The 18,069-nt window shown below is 47.7% G+C and overlaps 1 protein-coding gene and 1 pseudogene across 1 annotated transcript; one reads left to right on the top strand and one right to left on the bottom strand.

The window, feature by feature from the left end:
• Positions 1-147: 147 nt before the first annotated feature.
• On the top strand, positions 148-7,811 carry LOC136546375 (tuliposide A-converting enzyme 1, chloroplastic-like; annotated as a pseudogene).
• A 7,557-nt stretch (positions 7,812-15,368) lies between these two features.
• LOC136546374 (probable carboxylesterase 2) lies at positions 15,369-17,402 on the bottom strand. Its single transcript, XM_066538353.1, has 2 exons — positions 15,919-17,402; positions 15,369-15,886 (listed from the first exon to the last, which is right to left on the bottom strand). The coding sequence occupies exon 1, from the start codon at positions 17,023-17,025 to the stop codon at positions 15,919-15,921; it is 1,107 nt and encodes a 368-aa protein (XP_066394450.1). The 5' UTR covers positions 17,026-17,402; the 3' UTR covers positions 15,369-15,886.
• Between the last annotated feature and the right edge of the window lie 667 nt (positions 17,403-18,069).

Raw genomic sequence — 18,069 nt, 5'->3', positions numbered from 1 at the left:
CAACGCCTCCCGCATTCAACACAAGCCAACCGTTGCTGGCTGGCAGGCGGCGGCGCTTAAACGTGAAGACGTGGATCCTGCGGCGACCGCACTTCAATCTGCTCGGCACTCGCCTTCCCAGGCCACACCACGATGGCACGACCCACCATGGCCGGCTCCGGTGCTAGCGAAGATGAGGTCATCTTCGAGATGGCGCAGTTCATCCGCGTCTACAAGAGCGGCCGCATGGAGCGCTTCTTCGGCTCCGACCCCGTCCCGGCCTCCATGGGCGTCGCCTCCAAGGACCGCGCCGTCTCCCCAGACGTCGCCGTCCGCCTTTACCTCCCGCCGACCAAAGACAACGGCGGGAGCAGGAAGAAGCTTCCATTCCTCGTGTACTTCCACGGCGGCAGCTTCTGCCTCCACACCGCCTTCAACTTCGTCTTCCACGCCTACCTTACCTCCCTCGCCGCGCGTGCCCGTGCATAGTCGTCTCCGTCGAGTACCGCCTCACGCCCGAGCACCCGCTCCCCGCCGCGTACGACGACTCCTAGCGGGCGCTCGTCTGGGTCGCCTCCCACGCACACGCCACGAGATCCGGTGAGGAACCCTTGTTAGAACTGTAGATCGTACTAGGGATAGATCCGAGGGGGTTCTTGCTGTTGAATAGTATCACGAAACCTAGAACGTCTACTAGAGCATGTAGAACGAGAGAAAGAGAATGAAGGAAGAAGGTGTTGAACCTGACACCGCAGTGGAAGATACACTCGCGTCCGCCATGGAGTTGATCTGCGCTAGGGCAGCGATGGTCGGAGAAGAGGACGTCGGTGATGGGCAGTGGCGACCAGCGGTGAAGGCAGTGAAGTCCGGTGACGCAGTCCGAAGGCGACGCGGCTGGTGGCTTCCCGTCACTGGATGCGCCCCTCTCTGATCGGATTAGGGTTTAGATGTCGGTGGGGAGCTCGGCTCAGGTCAACCTCGTAATAAGAGCCGTTGGCCCCCACCTCTTTTTATAGCGCAGTGTGACAGGTGCCCTCCAGCCATGGTGGGCTGGGCGCCCCCGATCAGGGCACGAATCAAAGGCCCAACTTGGTCGTTGGGTCCAGTTGGGATTAGAGATCAATCTAACAACCTTCTCCTTGATCTCTTTTCATCATTCACTTTCATATCATTTATTTTTGTTCATTCTATTACAGATTAACGCATAGAGTATGTCTCGTCGTCACGGTCCATTACCGATAGATTTAACAGCTACAATACACTACTCTATTCTAAAATATATACTTATCTTTGGGCATTCTTTTGTCCAGGAATTATAGGCTTTCCCTTAAACCCATGCTAGCTACATGTTCTCTGAGCACGTTGGATGGTAAGCCTTTTGTAAGCAAATCCACGAGCATATTTACTGTACGTATATGCTCAAAACTTATGACTTGATCCCGGACTTTATCTTTCACAACATAATATTTTATATCAATGTATTTGGCAGCACCACTTGACTTATTATTATGATCATACTGTACTGTCAGATTATTATCGCAGTATAACTTAAGTGGTCTATAGATGTCGTCAACCACCTTCAAACCGGGTATAAACTTTTTTAGCCAGTTCACCTGCCCTGTTGCCTCATAACACGCTACAAACTCGGCATACATTATAGACGATGTAGTGACGGTTTGCTTTGAACTTTTTCATGAAATAGCTCCCCCTGCGAGAGTGAATACAGATCCAGACGTGGATTTTCTATCATCTCCCGCATAATCAGAATCTGAATATTCCACTATATAGAATGAATCAGATCTTCTATACATTATCATGAGGTCTTTTGTTCCTTGCAAATAACGTAAAACTTTCTTTATCAATTTCCAGTGTTCTGTTCCAGGATTACTCTGGAATCTACCAAATAACCCAGTAACAAATGCCAAATCAAGGTGCGTGCATACTTGAGCATATTGCAAGCTTCTGACAGCTGAAGCATATGAAACCGCTTTTATTTGATCGATCTCATATTGGTTCCTAGGGCATTGAAAATCGCCATATTTGTCGCCCTTGACTATAGGAGCGTGTGAAGAACTACTTGACTATAGGAGCAGGTGAGGGACTACATTTGTGCATACTGAATTTCTTTAAGATCTTTTCTATGTATGCCTTTTGTGACAGTCCTAATACCACTTTACTTCTATCTCAGTGAATCTCGATCCCTAGAACGAACGAAGCTTCACCAAGATCTTTTATATCAAATTTTCAGCACAAGAACTTCTTTATCTCTAGTAGTAGACTGACATCACTACTAGCAAGTAAGATATCATCCACATATAGGACAAGAAAGATAAACTTCTCATTCTTAAACTTTGTATAGACACAATTGTCCTCTACATTCTCTTTAAACCTAAAATTCCTTATTGTCTAATCAAAATTCAAGTACCACTGTCTTGAAGCTTGTTTTAATCCATAAATGAATTTCTTTAGGCGGCATCCCATTCGTTCTTTTTCTTCTATGACAAAACCTTTCGGTTGTGCCATGTAAACACTCTCTCCAAGTCCCCGTTGAGAAATATCGTCTTTACATCCATCTGATATAATTCTAAATCGTAATATGACACTAATGCCATTATGATTCTGAAGGAATCCTTACATGAGACTATAGAAAAGGTCTCATTGTAATCAATCCCTTCTCTTTGCGTAAAGCCTTTTGCCATAAGTCATGCTTTATATCTCTCTATATTTCCTTGAGAATCAAGCTTTATTTTGTAGACCCATTTACAACCTACTATTTTGGCTCCTTTAGGAATTATCTACAAATTCTAAACTTTATTGGCATTCATAGATTTTATTTCATCTTTCATAGCCTCAAGCCACTTTGATGAATGATCACTTCTTATGGCTTCTTCAAATGAGGTGGGATCATCTTCTATTTGAAATTTCTTAGTGTTGTACATTTCATAATCAGCTAGAATAGCTGATTTTCTAACTTTTTAAGACCTTTTAGGGGCCATCACATTGGGCACATCTTCTGTTTGAGGCTGTTGTTGCTCCCCCTCATGTGTGGCAATTGGTTCTATAGGATCCTGAAGAACAGGTTCCTCATCATTATTCATTGTTGCCACAGGCGGAATAACAACAGGTGTTGGCACCACAATATCTTGTACTGTCGGTGCAACGACAACAGGTAGTGAGAAAAATGGCTCATAAATCATCGGAGTGGGCACATACACCTGCTTCTTTTCAAGGTCAATTTCTCGAGCTACCATGCTCCCACTTATTATTTCATCCTCTAGAAAGACAGCATGTCTCGTTTCCATAAACTTTGTATGTCTATCTGGACAGTAGAAATGAAAACCATTTGATTTTTTTGGGTAGCCAATAAAATGATAACTTATTGTTTTTTGATCTAGCTTCCCAATGTTTGAGTTAAATACTTTAGCCTCAATAGGACTCTCCCACACACGTAAGTGGTTTATTGAGGGTACTCTTCCTGTCCATAACTCATACGGTGTTTTGGGCACTGACTTACTTGGTACTCTGTTGAGAATATGAATGGCGGTTTTTAACGCCTTCATCCATAGGCCCAATGGTAAGGTGGAGTAACTTATCATACTACGCACCATATCCATCAGGGTACGATTGTGTCTTTTAGCTACTCCATTCTGTTGAGGTTTGCCCGGTGTAGAATACTAGGCTACTATGCCATTCTCCTGTAGAAACCTTGCAAAAGGTCCAGGAACTTGGTCATATGGGGTATGCCGACCGTAGTACTCCCCCCATGGTCGGACCTGACTATCTTAATCTTTAAATTGTGTTGGTTTTCAACTTCTGCCTTAAATATCTTAAATTTATCCAGTGCTTCTGTTCTGTTTTTATTGGATAAATATTGCCATAACCGGAGTAATTATCTGTGAATGTTATGAATGAATTATAACCATCCACACTCTTTACAGGAAACGGACCACAGATGTCTGTGTGAATAATCTGTAGAATTCCTGCACTTCGTTTGGCATCTTTCTTAATTTTCTTTACATACTTTCCTTTAATGCAATCTTTGCATTGTTCTAAATCTGAGAGCTCTAATAGAGGAAGAATATCATTCTTAACTAGTCTTTCTATTCTCTCCCTCGAAATATGGCCTAAATGACAGTGCCATAATTTTGATAATGCATCGTGAGCTCTCTTTCGTTTTCTGTTTACATCCACAGACGAGGATACATTCATATTGTTGCACGCAACATTCTCATTATCGCATACAACATTTACATCATCACGTAGTGATAACAAATAAAGCTCATTTTGTAAGATAGCAAGACTAACACATGCATTATTAAATGTTATCTTACATTTGCCATTTCCAAAATGGCAATCATATCCATCATTGTCCAAACATGAAATACTAATCAAGTTCCTCTATAACGAGGGAACATAAAGAACATCTCTAAGTATAAGTTTGAAACCATCAGTAAGCTCTAGAGAAAGATCGCCAACGGCTTCAACTTCTGCTCAGACTCTATTTGCAACTTTAACGTGTCTTTCGCTTCTTTGCATAGTCCTCGTCGAACGGAATCCCTATAAAGAATTAGCAACATGAACAGTTGTACCTGAGTCAATCCACCAAGTAGATTTCGAATACTGTACATACAGAAATTCATTTCTGAATGTAATAATGTTCTCACCTTTCTTTGCCATGATCATCTTTAAGTAATCGGGATAATCTTTCTTATAATGCCCCGTCTTCTTACAATAGAGACACTGGTCTTTCTCTACTATGAACTTATTCTGCTGAGGTTGATGCAACATGGGACCCTTTCCCTTTGACTTTGAGGAGAAGTTAGGATTAGTATTCTTTTTCTTGTTATCTTTCAGATAATTGATAGAGCCACCATTGGCAGCTTTCATTCTCTCATCCTCTTGCACACACATAGCCATGAGCCTCTCCATGTCCCACTTCTCGGGCTGTATGTTGTAGTTGACAACAAAAGTGTCAAACTCTTTTGGTAAGAAAGCAAAAATTAGATGGATGAGGAACTCTTCCTTGAGAGCTAGATCCATTGGTTTTAGCTTGGATGTCAAATTGCTCATCCTTAGTATGTGCTCTCTTATGCCACCATTACCTAAGTACCTCTCTGTCATTAGCTGCTTTATCAGTTGGGTAGCATATATCTTTAAAGAGCCAGTGAACTGACTCTTTATTCTTTCAAGGTACTCAGTGATGGTGTCACACTCTAGGATTGAGCCCACAATTACAGGCTCAATCGTGTTCTTTATCACAGCAAACATTTCTTGTTGACAGTGATCCACTTCCTATGCTCAAGGTCATAGGATATTCTTTGGGATGCAAAATCCCTCTCTTTGGTTGCCCAAGCGGCATCAGCTTCGTTTGTCTCCCTCACCGGTGCCACAGGCTCTATGGGACACGGTGTGGTGACTACCCAGTCCACCTCAACCAAGATGAAGGTCAGGTCTATCTTTTTCTTCCACTCCATTTAGTTATCACCTTTGAGAGTGGGGATCTCTTTGATACAACCCATCAAGTTGTATCCGCCTGAAAACACAATTCATATAGCGTGAGAACATAAATAATGACAACAATTGTATGCCTTGATTCCAATGTTGGTCAAAATTAAAACATACAACTGTTTATACATTAAATCTACATCACCGTTGGGCAGAAATAGAATTAATGTATGACAAAGAACTCATCATAATATTGCCATTAATCAACGTTGGTCAGAATAATAACAATACTATAATAAAACATATCCATTTTCAAAATTAAATTCTCCCGTTGGTTCGAATTTAATAATGAAAAATACATCTTTAAATACGCAGCGAAAAAATGATCTCAATTTTGTGAATTTTACCCACAGGAAAATTCTCTTTTCTATTTTCTTTAAGCCATTTATCCATTTTCTAGGAAATAAACATTTACTGGAAAAAAGAAAAAAGAAAAAACTGATTCAATTCATCACTGTTCATTCGGCCCAGCCGGGAATTCGGCCTGGCCTACCTCCCTTGCACGACGCCCGGCCGTACCCAGGCCGCAACCTAGGCCTAGGCCGACAAAGTCACTCGGCCGCGCATGCCCGCCTGGGCCGCATCGCTGGCCCGCTCGATCTAAGCCGTCTGCGCCGATCCGATGGACGAGCGGCGATATCGCTCGAATAAAACGCCGCCGCGTCATCTGACCCAAAACCCTAGCGGCCCTTCTTCACTTTGCTCTCTCTCTCTCTCTTCGCCGCTCTCTCTTCTCTCCTCAGCACAACAGCACCCAGCGAGCCACCGAGAGCGATGACGGTGGAGCGGGCAGCCATGGCGTCGTTGTCGGCCCCCTCGCCGGCATGCGCGCTCCCCAGCGGGTGAGCACACCGCCGTCGAGCGGCCTGGCCGCGGCACCTCTTTGGCTGAAGCCCGGCGAGCAACGCCCCTGACTCGGCCTTCTTCTCCCCGCGCGCCGGCGAGACAGCAGCGCTGCGCAGCAGCAAGGTAGGCCTCCCTTTCCCCCAACATCCCCATATCCTTTTCTTCATCTGCTTTTGGATTTTCTTCTTGGATTTCATCCGGTTTGGGGATTAGGGTTAGGGTTAGGGTTAGGGTTTCACTGTTGTTCTTTTTCCCGAATTGATTGCGGGTTTTAGGGTTCAGTTTAGACGTGAAACCGAGCCCTCCTTCTTCTTTCTTTCACCTAATTAGGGTTAGGGTTCATCTGAACCCTCTGTTCTTGTTAGAGCCGCACCGGATCTAACCTTCTTTTTCCTTTTCTAATCGGTTTACCCATTCTAGATCTAAAAATACTAGAAACCGATGGCTCTGGTACCATTGTTAGAACTGTAGATCATACTAGGGATAGATCGGAGGGGGTTCTTGCTGTTGAATAGTATCACAAAACCTAGAACGTCTACTAGAGCATGTAGAACGAGAGAAAGAGAAGGAAGGAAGAAGGTGTTGAACCTGACACCGCAGTGGAAGATATACTCGTGTCCACCATGGAGTCGATCTGCGCTAGGGCAGCGATGGTTGGGGAAGAGGACATCAGTGATGGGCAGTGGCGACCGACGGTGAAGGCAGTGAAGTCCGGTGACGCAGTCCGGAGGTGACACGACTGGTGGCTTCCCGTCACTGGCTGCGCCCCTCTCTGATCGGATTAGGGTTTAGATGTCGGTGGGGAGCTCGGCTCAGATCAACCTTGTAATAAGAGCCGTCGGCCCCCACCTCTTTTTATAGCGTAGTGTGACAGGGCCCCCCAGCCATGGTGGGCTGGGCGCCCCCGATCAGGGCGCGTATCAAAGGCCCAACTGGGCCGTTGGGTCCAGTTGGGATTAGAGATCAATCTAACAACCCTGGCTCACCGACCACAGCGTCTTCTCCCGCTTGAGCGTCGGCGGCGACAGAGCGGGCGCCAACATCGCTCACCACATGGCGATGCGCGCCGACGCTGAGCCCCTCCCGCACGGCGCCCGCATCAGCGGCGTCGCACTCGTGCACCCCTACTTCCTCGGAGCCGACCGGGTGGCCTCCTAGGAGACGGACCCTGTGCTGGTCGAGAACGTGGTGACCATGTGGCGCGTGGTGTGCCCGGGCACCTCGGGCGTGGACGACCCCTGGATCAACCCGCTCGCAGCCGGCGCGCCTAGGCTGGACGGGCTCGCGTGCGCGCGCGTCCTTGTGTGCCTCGCGGAGAAGGACGTGTGCCGCGACCGAGGGAGCTTAGGGCCAGCGAATGGGCCGGGGAGGTGGAGGTCCTCGAGGTGAACGGACAGGGCCACTGCTTCCACCTCGTCGACTTCGCGTGCGTCGACGCTGTCGCGCAGGACGACGCCATTGCCAGATTTGTTAACCTGTAGGATTCTTGCGATCTCGTGGGCGTTCGTACATTGCATTTGTGCACAATTCTACGCCCTGTTCGCTTGGGCTGGTTTGGCTTATAAGCCATGGCTGAAAGTATTGTTGGCTGGTTTGGTGTGAGAGAAAAATATTATTCGTTGACTGATAAACCATGGCTTATAAGACAGATACGAGCAAGCGAATAGGCTAAGTGTATGGTCTGCGGCTCATATGTCTGAAAACCTGCTGGCGAATTCATATTGTTGTTGTTTGCTTTTACGTTTTTGGAGTCCTATAAACTTATTGTTGCTGATACATTCGGTGGAGGATTTTCGATCACCATCTGATGAGTCCAAACTTGATTATAATCTTTTGTGTGTTCTGACCAAAACGAGGCACACAAATCTAAGGCCACGACTTTGACTCTTCTGACCACTGCTTCGGACTATCGAACTGTGAAAAAAAAGAACCTAGCTAACTAACGCCCTTCAAAAAAATTCTTCTACCCACAAATACAATCGGATGCGATATGATTGATTGCAGATTTAGGGTTGGTATGAAAGAGCTTGAACTCTAGCTAAAACTGATCTAGTTGTGGTTCACTGGTTAAAAGGACATTTGACAAAATAGTCGCTTCTATAGTAGATAAAATGTGTTTACTAGTTAAAAGAAGGTTTGACAAAACAGCGGCTTCTAGTAGATAAAATCTCCTTCTCCTATACAACCAAAAAGACTAAAAGTAAGACTATTTTTTAGTGCAATTTTTTTTGAATCGCTCCTCCCTTCCGGCCATGTGATATCCCGCGCGATAGAAAAAGAAATTGTCATCCCTACGATCTCCGCCTGCTTTGAAGGAAACAAATCGATCACCTGAGGCCACATGCATGGAAGAAAACAATAATCATGCATGGAAGAAAACAATTGGCAAAGATCAAGCAAGATTCCTCCCTTCCGGCCATGCGATACCCCGCGCGATACAAAAAGAAATTATCATCCCTGCGATCTCCGTCTGCTTTGAAGGAAACAAATCGATCACCTGAGGCCACATGCATAGAAGGAAACAATAATCATGCATGGAAGGAAACAATTAGCAAAGATCAAGCAAGACGACTCAATAAGGTTGGTCCTTAATTTTAGTGTTTTCAGCATGCAGACCTAAAATTAAAAAGTGACTGCTCCTTAAGAATATCAGTGGTGCCAAATAAAAGATATGCAAGTTATAAATAGTGAGACTGGTGAACCTTCTGCAATTTCCTAAACGAATATTCTCACCATTCGTATATAGGTCCATTCTCCTGCGTTTCTTCGTGCTCCAATTAGCATATAATATGAAAGTATTGTTGTGCTCATCACGACTTCCAGTTGACTACTCCCATTAGCATATACTTCCTCTGCCCCAAAATATAAGTCGTTATGGAATGTGTGCAGGTCAAACTTTCTCAACTTTGACTAGGTTTATAAAAAATATGTGCAACATTTATATCTCCAAATAAGTATATTATGAAAATATATTTAATGGTCTATATAATGATACTAATTATGTATTATAAATATTAATATTCTTTTATATATAATTGGTCGAAGTTAAAAAAAAAAGTTGACTTCTCGGGAAGCGAGAATGAATTCTATTTTGGGACAGATGGAGTATATGAAGACAGTGTTGAAAATATTTTAACAATCGAGTTCGTCTTTATCTAATTGGTAAGCTTAGACATCATAATGGCATCAAAAATTTCGACTCTCATGAATCAATGCAAAGCATCACAATCCTACAGCATACACAAATGGCAAACTTAAAGTTATGATATTTTTAAAGGATGGACAATAAAGACCATCTTAGACAATCTGACATTAGAGATATACGTGCAGACACATAGGCATGGTGGTGCAAGTGAGCAGCCAGCAGGAGTCGAGAGTTAGGGGGTGTTTGAATCCTAGAATTAAACTTTAGTCCCTGTCGCATTGAATTTTTAGATATCAATTAGGAGGACTAAACATGATCTAATTATAAAATTAATTATATAAATTGTGGCTAATTCGCTTGCTAGGGCCGTGTACAGGATGGTATGAAGATGTGGTGGAACTTATTCGTGAATTTATTGGCGCACGAAAGAAATGGATATCGAAAATCTATGTCTGCCAGTATAAAAGATGATCTTAGCCGCATCACGGAAAGATCTACATAGTAGAGTTTGTGGGCCCATGACGCCATGCTCTCTGTAACTGTGTAAATTTCACGAACTTAGTTTTTTGCATTAAATGTCACTTTAACGTTAGTCATATACTTTTATAGTATTGTTATCTTATCGTGCGATCCGTGTGTTTTTAGTACAAAAGTTTAGCTATCCCGTAGCAACGCACGGGCACAAGCCTATTTACATATATACTCGAACCTGTGTGTACATGATTATATGGAGATGCAGTGTAACTTATTCATGGATGTATTGGCGCATGAAAGAAATGGATATCGTAGAATTCTTTCCGCCGATATAAAAAATTATCGTAGCCGTATCACGAAAAGTCTATTTAGTAGAGTTTGTGAGCCTGCGACGTCGAGTTCTCCGTGACTGTGTTAATTTCACGAACTTTGCTTTTTGAATTAAATGTCACTTTGACATCGATATTTAATTTAACAGTATTGTTATCTTATCGTGCGATCCGTGTGTTTTTAGTATAAAAGATTTAGTTGTCCCGTAGCAACGTATGGGCACGCTCCCTAGTTCATGAAATGACAATAATGCTTTTTATTTTCTCTTTTCTTTGTTCTTTTGTATCTTCTTCCTTTATTTATTTCTCCTTTAACAGTTTCATCTTTCCCCTCCTGTCTATCTCTTCCTCTCCCTTTCTCATCTCTCTCACACTCCCCCAATTTTGTAGTGCTCCCCCGCCGTGTCATCTCCCCCCCCCCCCACGCTCACCCACCCGCGTGCACATCTGTCATGCTCCCATCTCCGTCCCGCGGTACGGCCTCACCTCGGCCATTGCCCACCCGTCCAAAATAGACTCGTGTAAGTTTTTATAAGTTTTCTGGACTTTAATTTTTAGTGACCTAATTCAGCCCCCTCTTAGCCGTTACGGTCCCTTTAATTTCATCTATCCTTTTCGATACAATCCTTCCGACAACTACAATACCTAGAAATTCTTCTTCATGATGTTGAACTCTCACCTCCGCTTGACACTTGGACATATATTTGGGGATCATCGATATACACCTCAACTAAAGCCTACAAAGCCTTATTTGGTCATCGTCTCTAAATTGTGGTGTCGGTGTTTTGGGTCCGGCGGGTCCTCAACCGACTAGTAAAAGTGTACTGCGTGCTCCTAATCCCGAATGGTGATGCAAAGAGACACAAGGTTTATACTGGTTCAGGCAATAGGTGCCATACATCTAGTCTGAGAGAGCGATCTTATATTCCTTGCACCGAGGTGCTTGTAGTAGGGGCTTATAAGCTGAGCGAGAGAGGGAGCTAGTCCCAGGTCTCTGCGTAGAGTGGCGTGGGTTGCTTAAGATGTTGATCTCTTGCGCTGAGAAAGCGTGTGTGTTACCGAGCGTTGTGCGTTGCTTCCCGTGTGTCCCTTCTTCCTAGAAGCGGCCCCGGTCACTCCCTTTTATAGTCGAAGGGAGGCACAGGGGCGGTACATGTATTTGCTACGTGGCGTTTTATGAGCAGAGGTGGTATGTCTGAGCCCTGCAGCTCGCCACTGTGGCGGCATGGTCGGTGGAGCGGCCTTGTCCTCGGTGCACTAGAGCGACGCGCCGGTCACGCCTGATCATGTGCGACGTGGGAGCTCCTGTGGTGGCATGCGCGCCTTCTTTTGTTGGAGATGTGCTGGTCACTGTATGTTTGACCGGCGCGGAGAGCCAAGGCTGGGTAGAAGCGACGGCGCGGGTGCGCTGATTCCGAGGCTACAGGAGCTCGACCCTGTGCACGACGTGGGGGCTCCTGCAGCTTGACGCAGGGCATGGCGCGTACTGCAGACGACGTGCCAGTCCCAGAGTGCCGACAACGTAGAGAGCCGAGGCCCAGTCGGTGTCGAGGCTGAACCATTGTAGGGGGCTCGGCGGGCGCGAGTCCCGAGGCTACAGGAGCCCGAAAGCGGATAGCCGAGGCTCGGAGGGAGCAGTTGGTTTTGTACGTCGATTCCGAGGCTATAGGGACCCGGACTTTACTTTCCATGCCGCGCTGTCCTTGGAGCAGGGTTTAGGCAGCACAGTGCAGCACGGGTGTCAGCCGTGGGCACACTGCCGAACACAGCGGCCGGTAACCCCTGCCCCGTCCTATCCCGGACGGCATGGCGTCGATGTGGCTCCCCTCTCGTCGGCCACTCCGCTGTATCGTGCCATCATTCGGCTGACGTCGCGGGAGTGGTTGGACGCGTTAGTTGGACGTGACGTCATGTCAGAGAAGTCGGTCAAGGCGACGATGACGGGGTTGATGCCGAGCCGGCCTCGAGCGAGTCGGTAACTGAGTGCTCGTCCGAGGCCTCGTGGCGCGGGGCCTCGGGCGAATCGGAGAATCGGTACCTCGTCCGAGGCCTTGTGGCGCGGGGCCTCGGGCGAGTCGGAGAATCGGTACCTCGTCCGAGGCCTTGTGGCGCGGGGCCTCGGACGAGTCGGAGAATCGGTACCTCGTCCGAGTCCTTGCGCAGCGGCGGATCCAAAGGGGGGGCTGGGAGGGCTCCAGCCCCCCTAATGGCTTGATTTCAAGCCTAATCACTGTAGCAAAAGCTTGATTTCACCATTAAATCTTCATGCAAATCAACATCTCCATTGTTTTAGCCCCCCCCCCCTCCCCCTTATCCCACATCGTGCATCCGCCACTGTCCTTGCGTGTGGGGCCTCGGGCGAGTCGGAGAATCGGTACCTCGTCCGATGCCTCGTGGTTTCGTTCTGGACTGAGCCCGCTTCGGGTGAGCTCGGATACTGTTCAAGGTGGGCCGGGTGGTCCAGCCGGGCCTCGGTTAAGGTGGGGGTTTGCCGGTGGTTGTCTCTTGGCTTCGATATTTACAAGGTCTAAGCGATTTTTTCGGTTCTTGCTTAGGGGGCATCTTTTTATGGTACCTCACATGTGGTTTTCTCAAAACAGTGTTGGTCCCTTTTGAATATTCAAATACCAAATTCTAATAAACCATTTGAAATCTGATGCACTTCAAATGACATAATACTGACGCACTTCAAACGACAATTATCAGTACCTTCTATATAGAACGGATTGTACCGATGAGTTGGAGTATTTGGACTTGTTGGGCTAATCATATTTTCAGGAATATCCTATGGTTAGAGGGTTTCTTGTTATTGTACTCTTTGTTTGTATAATTGTATATACTAAATATGTTTCAAATTATAAGACGTTTTGACTTTTCTCTATACATACTTTTACTATGTATATAGACATAGTGTATATCTATGTGCATAGCAAATGCAACGTATCTAGAAAAGCCACAACGTCTTATAATTTAGAACGGAGTAAATATATCCTAGAAAATACAAGTACTCGTGTCCAATTGTACCACTAAAAGAATAATGACGTTAAATCCTAAATTTAATACAAGAAGACACTGGCATCCACGTCAAGTCAAGGATTTAAACTTGTGTTGCCAGCTTTCAATATAAAGAACCAAACTAGCTGAGCTACCTTATTTCATTACTAAAAAAGCCATATATGAATATGTCCTACAAATTATTCTATCAAAAAGACAATAATAGAAAATTGAGGGCACAAAAGTTTTATACAAACTACCTCACAAGTTGTGTTTAGCTGAACATTAAACATACAAAAAAGACATGTCAAGAACGTGGAAGTGAGGATCTAACTTGCTCACATGACTGGAGTCTGTAAGAGAGCTTCCCTAAGGCCTGAGGTCCCACGGGTGTAGGTGGTGGAGGTGCTCGAGGTGGCTGGCCGGGCATGGGCACTGCTTCCACCACGTCGACTTCGCGTGGCGCCGACTCCGGCGCGCAAGACGACGCATCGTCGGGCTTGCTAACCAGTGAAGCCATTTCCTCACGAATGCATTGCTCATCGATGTTTGCATTTGCTCTATGATTTGCGCCGGATTTGCCTGAAAATTGTGGGCTAGGTGCGGCTGAATTCTTCTTGTTATTGGTGATGCAGATCGGAGGAGGATATAATGTTAGGATCGCCATGGTGTTTTGTGAACATTTGACGAACAATTGTTAATTGTACACGTACGTACAATTGTTGAGACATTGGTGACGTATTCATTCTTGCACCCGTTCGCCAATCATTGCCTCGTCACAAGACTCGCAACTCACGGAGCAGACTAGTAGTAGCCAGAAACTGAAGCCGTAGTAGACGTGCGTGCAGCGTCTTATCACGGCGATTTGTGGATGGGAGTGGTGTCCCTGTCGTTTTTTTCCTCCAATACGCAAAAGATTTGCGTATCATTGTAATTAAGAAGAAAAGGAGTTTAACCATACACACGACATGTTTTTAATGAGCGTCCTAGGAGGTCTTACAGTTTGACTGGACCTTCATAGTAGACTGTTTCAAACTTCGATATTACATAAAAGTAAACAACCGAACTACGAGCAGCGCAGTAATCTACGGAGCTATGCGTCTCCGCTAATGACCGCGCGACTCTACTCCGTCATCCGAGAAGAGCCTTGTACCAATCGTAGCAGTGGTTGCCGGGAACAGCTCGTCCAGTGCTTCCACCTCGCTCGACGTACAATTCCTTGCGAAAAAGTCACCGTAAGCTCTCTTTGACGCGGATTAAATTGGACCTGCCGGAGATGCAAAGCCCATCCTCCGCATGAGGAGGACCTCGCCCCGCTTGGAGATCGGAATGTGCGCCAGCTGCTGAGCGGCAATCCGTCTGCTCCGCTTTGGCATGAGTTGCCCTCTGGCTACCACCTTCTGCCTGGGTGGGCTGGCGATTAGAGGCGGCATTCGCTCGAGCTGCACCTCCTCAGTGAACCGTGCGAGCCATCGTGCAGCATCGCGTGGTGTGGGCGTCGCGTCGCTGGGGGTGGTGCAACCCTCTGCGACGCCGGGTGCTCCCGCTCGTGGTGGCGTGAGTTATGACGACCCCTGCACGGACGACATCAGAGATAAGTGTATCGTCCGCTGAACAGTCGTCGTCGAGAAACAGGTGTCCGCCACCTGTGTCCCTGTCGTCATTGCGGCATGGCTTCATCCCTTGACTCGAATCGATCCATCCTTCTATCAGACAGGCAAGACCACTTTTAAAAGGAAAAGGAAAAAGCTCCTTCGCGGTGGCCGGTGGGTGAAATGTCATCGTCCTGCGGTACTTTTGCTCGACTGGATAGTTGTCCATTTTCGACGCCTAATGTCCTGCTAGCGCGAGATGGCATGGTCGTGATCCGTGAATTGAAGTGTATAGCAGAAGAGCCCGTGCCGTTGCCGTCTTCCGCTACCGCAAGCTGTGGGGAGCTACCAAGTACCAACCCGTCGCATCATTTGCACCTGAAAACCGAACACAGTCGACTTGTTTTCGACGAACGAATATTATTTTTCTTTCTCAATAAATCAGCATAAACTAAATTTTAGCGAAACAACTCAAAAAAATAAAAAGACCCGAACACAGTGAGATCGTGTTTAGCAAATCGTAATCCGAGCTAATACACAATTGTCTGATGAGATGTTTTGTTTCAAAAGGAACCTTTAAAACAAAAAATCTTAATTTAAGATGCCAATCATCAACGGGCTGAAAACAGAACAGCCGACGCAGTTCATTTTGCATCTTGAGTCTTCTATAGAGATTGCCGAACAACCGAAGTGTTGGATCCAGTACGAGGTTTTCTTAAACTGAAAACAAGTCCTATGTAGTACTCGTAGTACTGATGACAGGCAGCTTTCCTCACGATGTCAGAGGTAATAAGCTACCATCATCCCCGGATTCACCGTGCTCGCCATCACCCAAATCATCACCACAGCTCGAGAACCCTATCAAGATCCAAACACAAAAACAAAAACAAAAACATGCTACGGTGCTAGCAATAATAATAATCTCTAGTATTAATTAATCATGTACCGCAATCAGCAATCCTCACCATTGCATTGCACCTACTGTTGTACGCCATCGCCGGCTCGCCGTGATGGCTATCTACCTACTCCCCGGCTCGCCGTGATGGCTATCTACCTACTCCCGAGTGAGGAAGCCGGTGACGAAGGCCAGCTCCTTGATGGAGTTGGGGTCCTTGGGCCTATCCAGGAAGTAGACGTGCCGCTCGCCGGGCGTCTCGTACTGCTCGATCTCCCCGTCCCACCCGCTGCCGTTGAGCGCCGCCGCGTACGCCAGGCCGCGCGGCCGGAAGTCGTCCAGGCCCGACGACGTGACCGCCACGCGCGAGCACGCCAGCTTCCGCCACTGTGACGCCGGCATCGACAGCGGGTCCACCCGCGGGTCGTCGATGCCGTACCGACCGCCGCAGATGAACGACCACGTCGCCTCGTACTGGTGCCGCCGCGCCGGGTCCGTCGTCTCCCCGACCACCGGCTGCTTCCCCCAGAAGTAAGGGTCCAGGAGCAGGAGGCCCGTGATGGCCGCGCCGCCGTCCAGCACCTCCGTGCCCGCGCGCATGGCCATGTTGTGCGCGATGTTGGCGCCGGCGCTGTCCCCGGCGACGAAGATCCGGGACAGGTTGCCCCGGTCCCGCAGCCACGGCTCCGGCCCGGACGCGGCGTTCCTGGCCACCCAGTTGAGCGCCTGCCACGAGTCGTCGTACGCCGTCGGCAGCCGGTGCTCCGGCGCCAGGCGGTACTCCACGGACACCGCCACCACGCGCGCCTTCGCCGCCACCCCGTTCAGGTACGCGTGGTACAGCGGCGTGAACGCCGACTCGATCACGAACGCGCCTCCATGGTAGAACACCAGCACCGGGTGCCGCCGCCTGCTGCCGAGCGACGGGGGCAGGTACATCCGTGCCGCGAGCCCAGTGCCGCTGTCGAGCACCACGTCCTTGGAGGTCACCCCCGTGGCCTCATCGACGCCGGCCGAGCACCGGGCGGTGCCGTCCAGCCGGTGCACGCGTCCGCTCTTGTACATGATGAGGTACGGGGAGAAGTCAAACGCCACGATGCTGTCGTCGGGGTTCGACGCGTTCCCCGGCGGCGAGGCAGGGGGCAGCGGCCTCCTGTGGTGGCGCGGGATCAAGAAGACGCACAGCAAGATGGCGGCGAGGAGGAGGAGCAGGGCGAGGAGAAGCAGCGCGAGCTTGGCGAGCTGTCGCCTCGTCTTGGCAACCATGATCCCACCAGCTCAAGACTAACTACCCTGACAGGGATTGGAAGAGTAAGCTGGTATAGGAGAAAACAAGCGAGATTTGGGACCCCTGCAGACGATTGAACAAACGACTAGTACTGGTCTCTCGTCTTCTGCTGCTACGGGCTGTAGAATACTCTACAAAATTGCAAGGTTGCGTCTGGGGATGATGCTGCGGTTGCGGCCTTGCGGGGGCTCGCGAGTCTGTACATGCGAGTGGTGACGGGAGTAGGAATGTGAAGAAGAGGGGGATGATGCGGCGGTTGCCGGGGCTCGCGAGTCTGTAGATTCGAGTGGTGACGGGAGTAGGAATGTGACGAGACTTTTGTTCGGTGGTCATGGTGCTGGTGGTCCTCGTGGATCGCCCGCAACAAGGTGGAGGGGACTGGAAACAACACCCACTCGTAACTGTTTGTGCAGCTGTCTTTGAACAGATTTTCACTGTATACTTCAGAATTGTGCAGGTACTCCGTAGAATTTTGTGCTGCCGCGGTGACAGGCTCAGAAGTTCAGAATTGACCGTCTTTCGAGTGCACTTATTTTGGGGACGGTAGGAGTACATGTCATCCGATATGTAACGATACCCGCCCTTGATTTTCTTTAGAACAATAAAGGAGACGCTTCTGTTCAGTGACCGAAATTGAAGCAAATCCTGGACGATGATTGTTAGCCATGGATCAGAGTAAGAGCATCTCAAGCACACCATACAAAATTCCACTCTCGAATCTCCACATCTCAAGCACACCATACAAAATCCCTTATGCGATGTTTTTCTTCTCACGACGCTCTCATGTCGCTGCAACTCAAGTAGCCATGGCCTCTGCTAAATTGTTGGTGGAACAGCTCCGACAATCTAATGAATGTTGGAATGGTCAATCCAGTTATCCTCCACCTCTTGAAAGGATCAACGATGCTTAGAGGGGGTAAATAGCCGTATCTAAGAAATTCTTATGACACTATAAGGAGCGGATTAGCAAAACTCTGAAAAGTTTTGAAGATTTGTCCGGAACTCCCGAACCTATTCAGCAG

The sequence above is a fragment of the Miscanthus floridulus genome, chromosome 3, assembly GCF_019320115.1.
Source record: "Miscanthus floridulus cultivar M001 chromosome 3, ASM1932011v1, whole genome shotgun sequence".
Classification (NCBI taxonomy): Eukaryota; Viridiplantae; Streptophyta; class Magnoliopsida; order Poales; family Poaceae; genus Miscanthus; species Miscanthus floridulus.
Note: the sequence above shows the minus strand (reverse complement) of the source record. Positions and strands in the feature narration are given on the sequence as shown.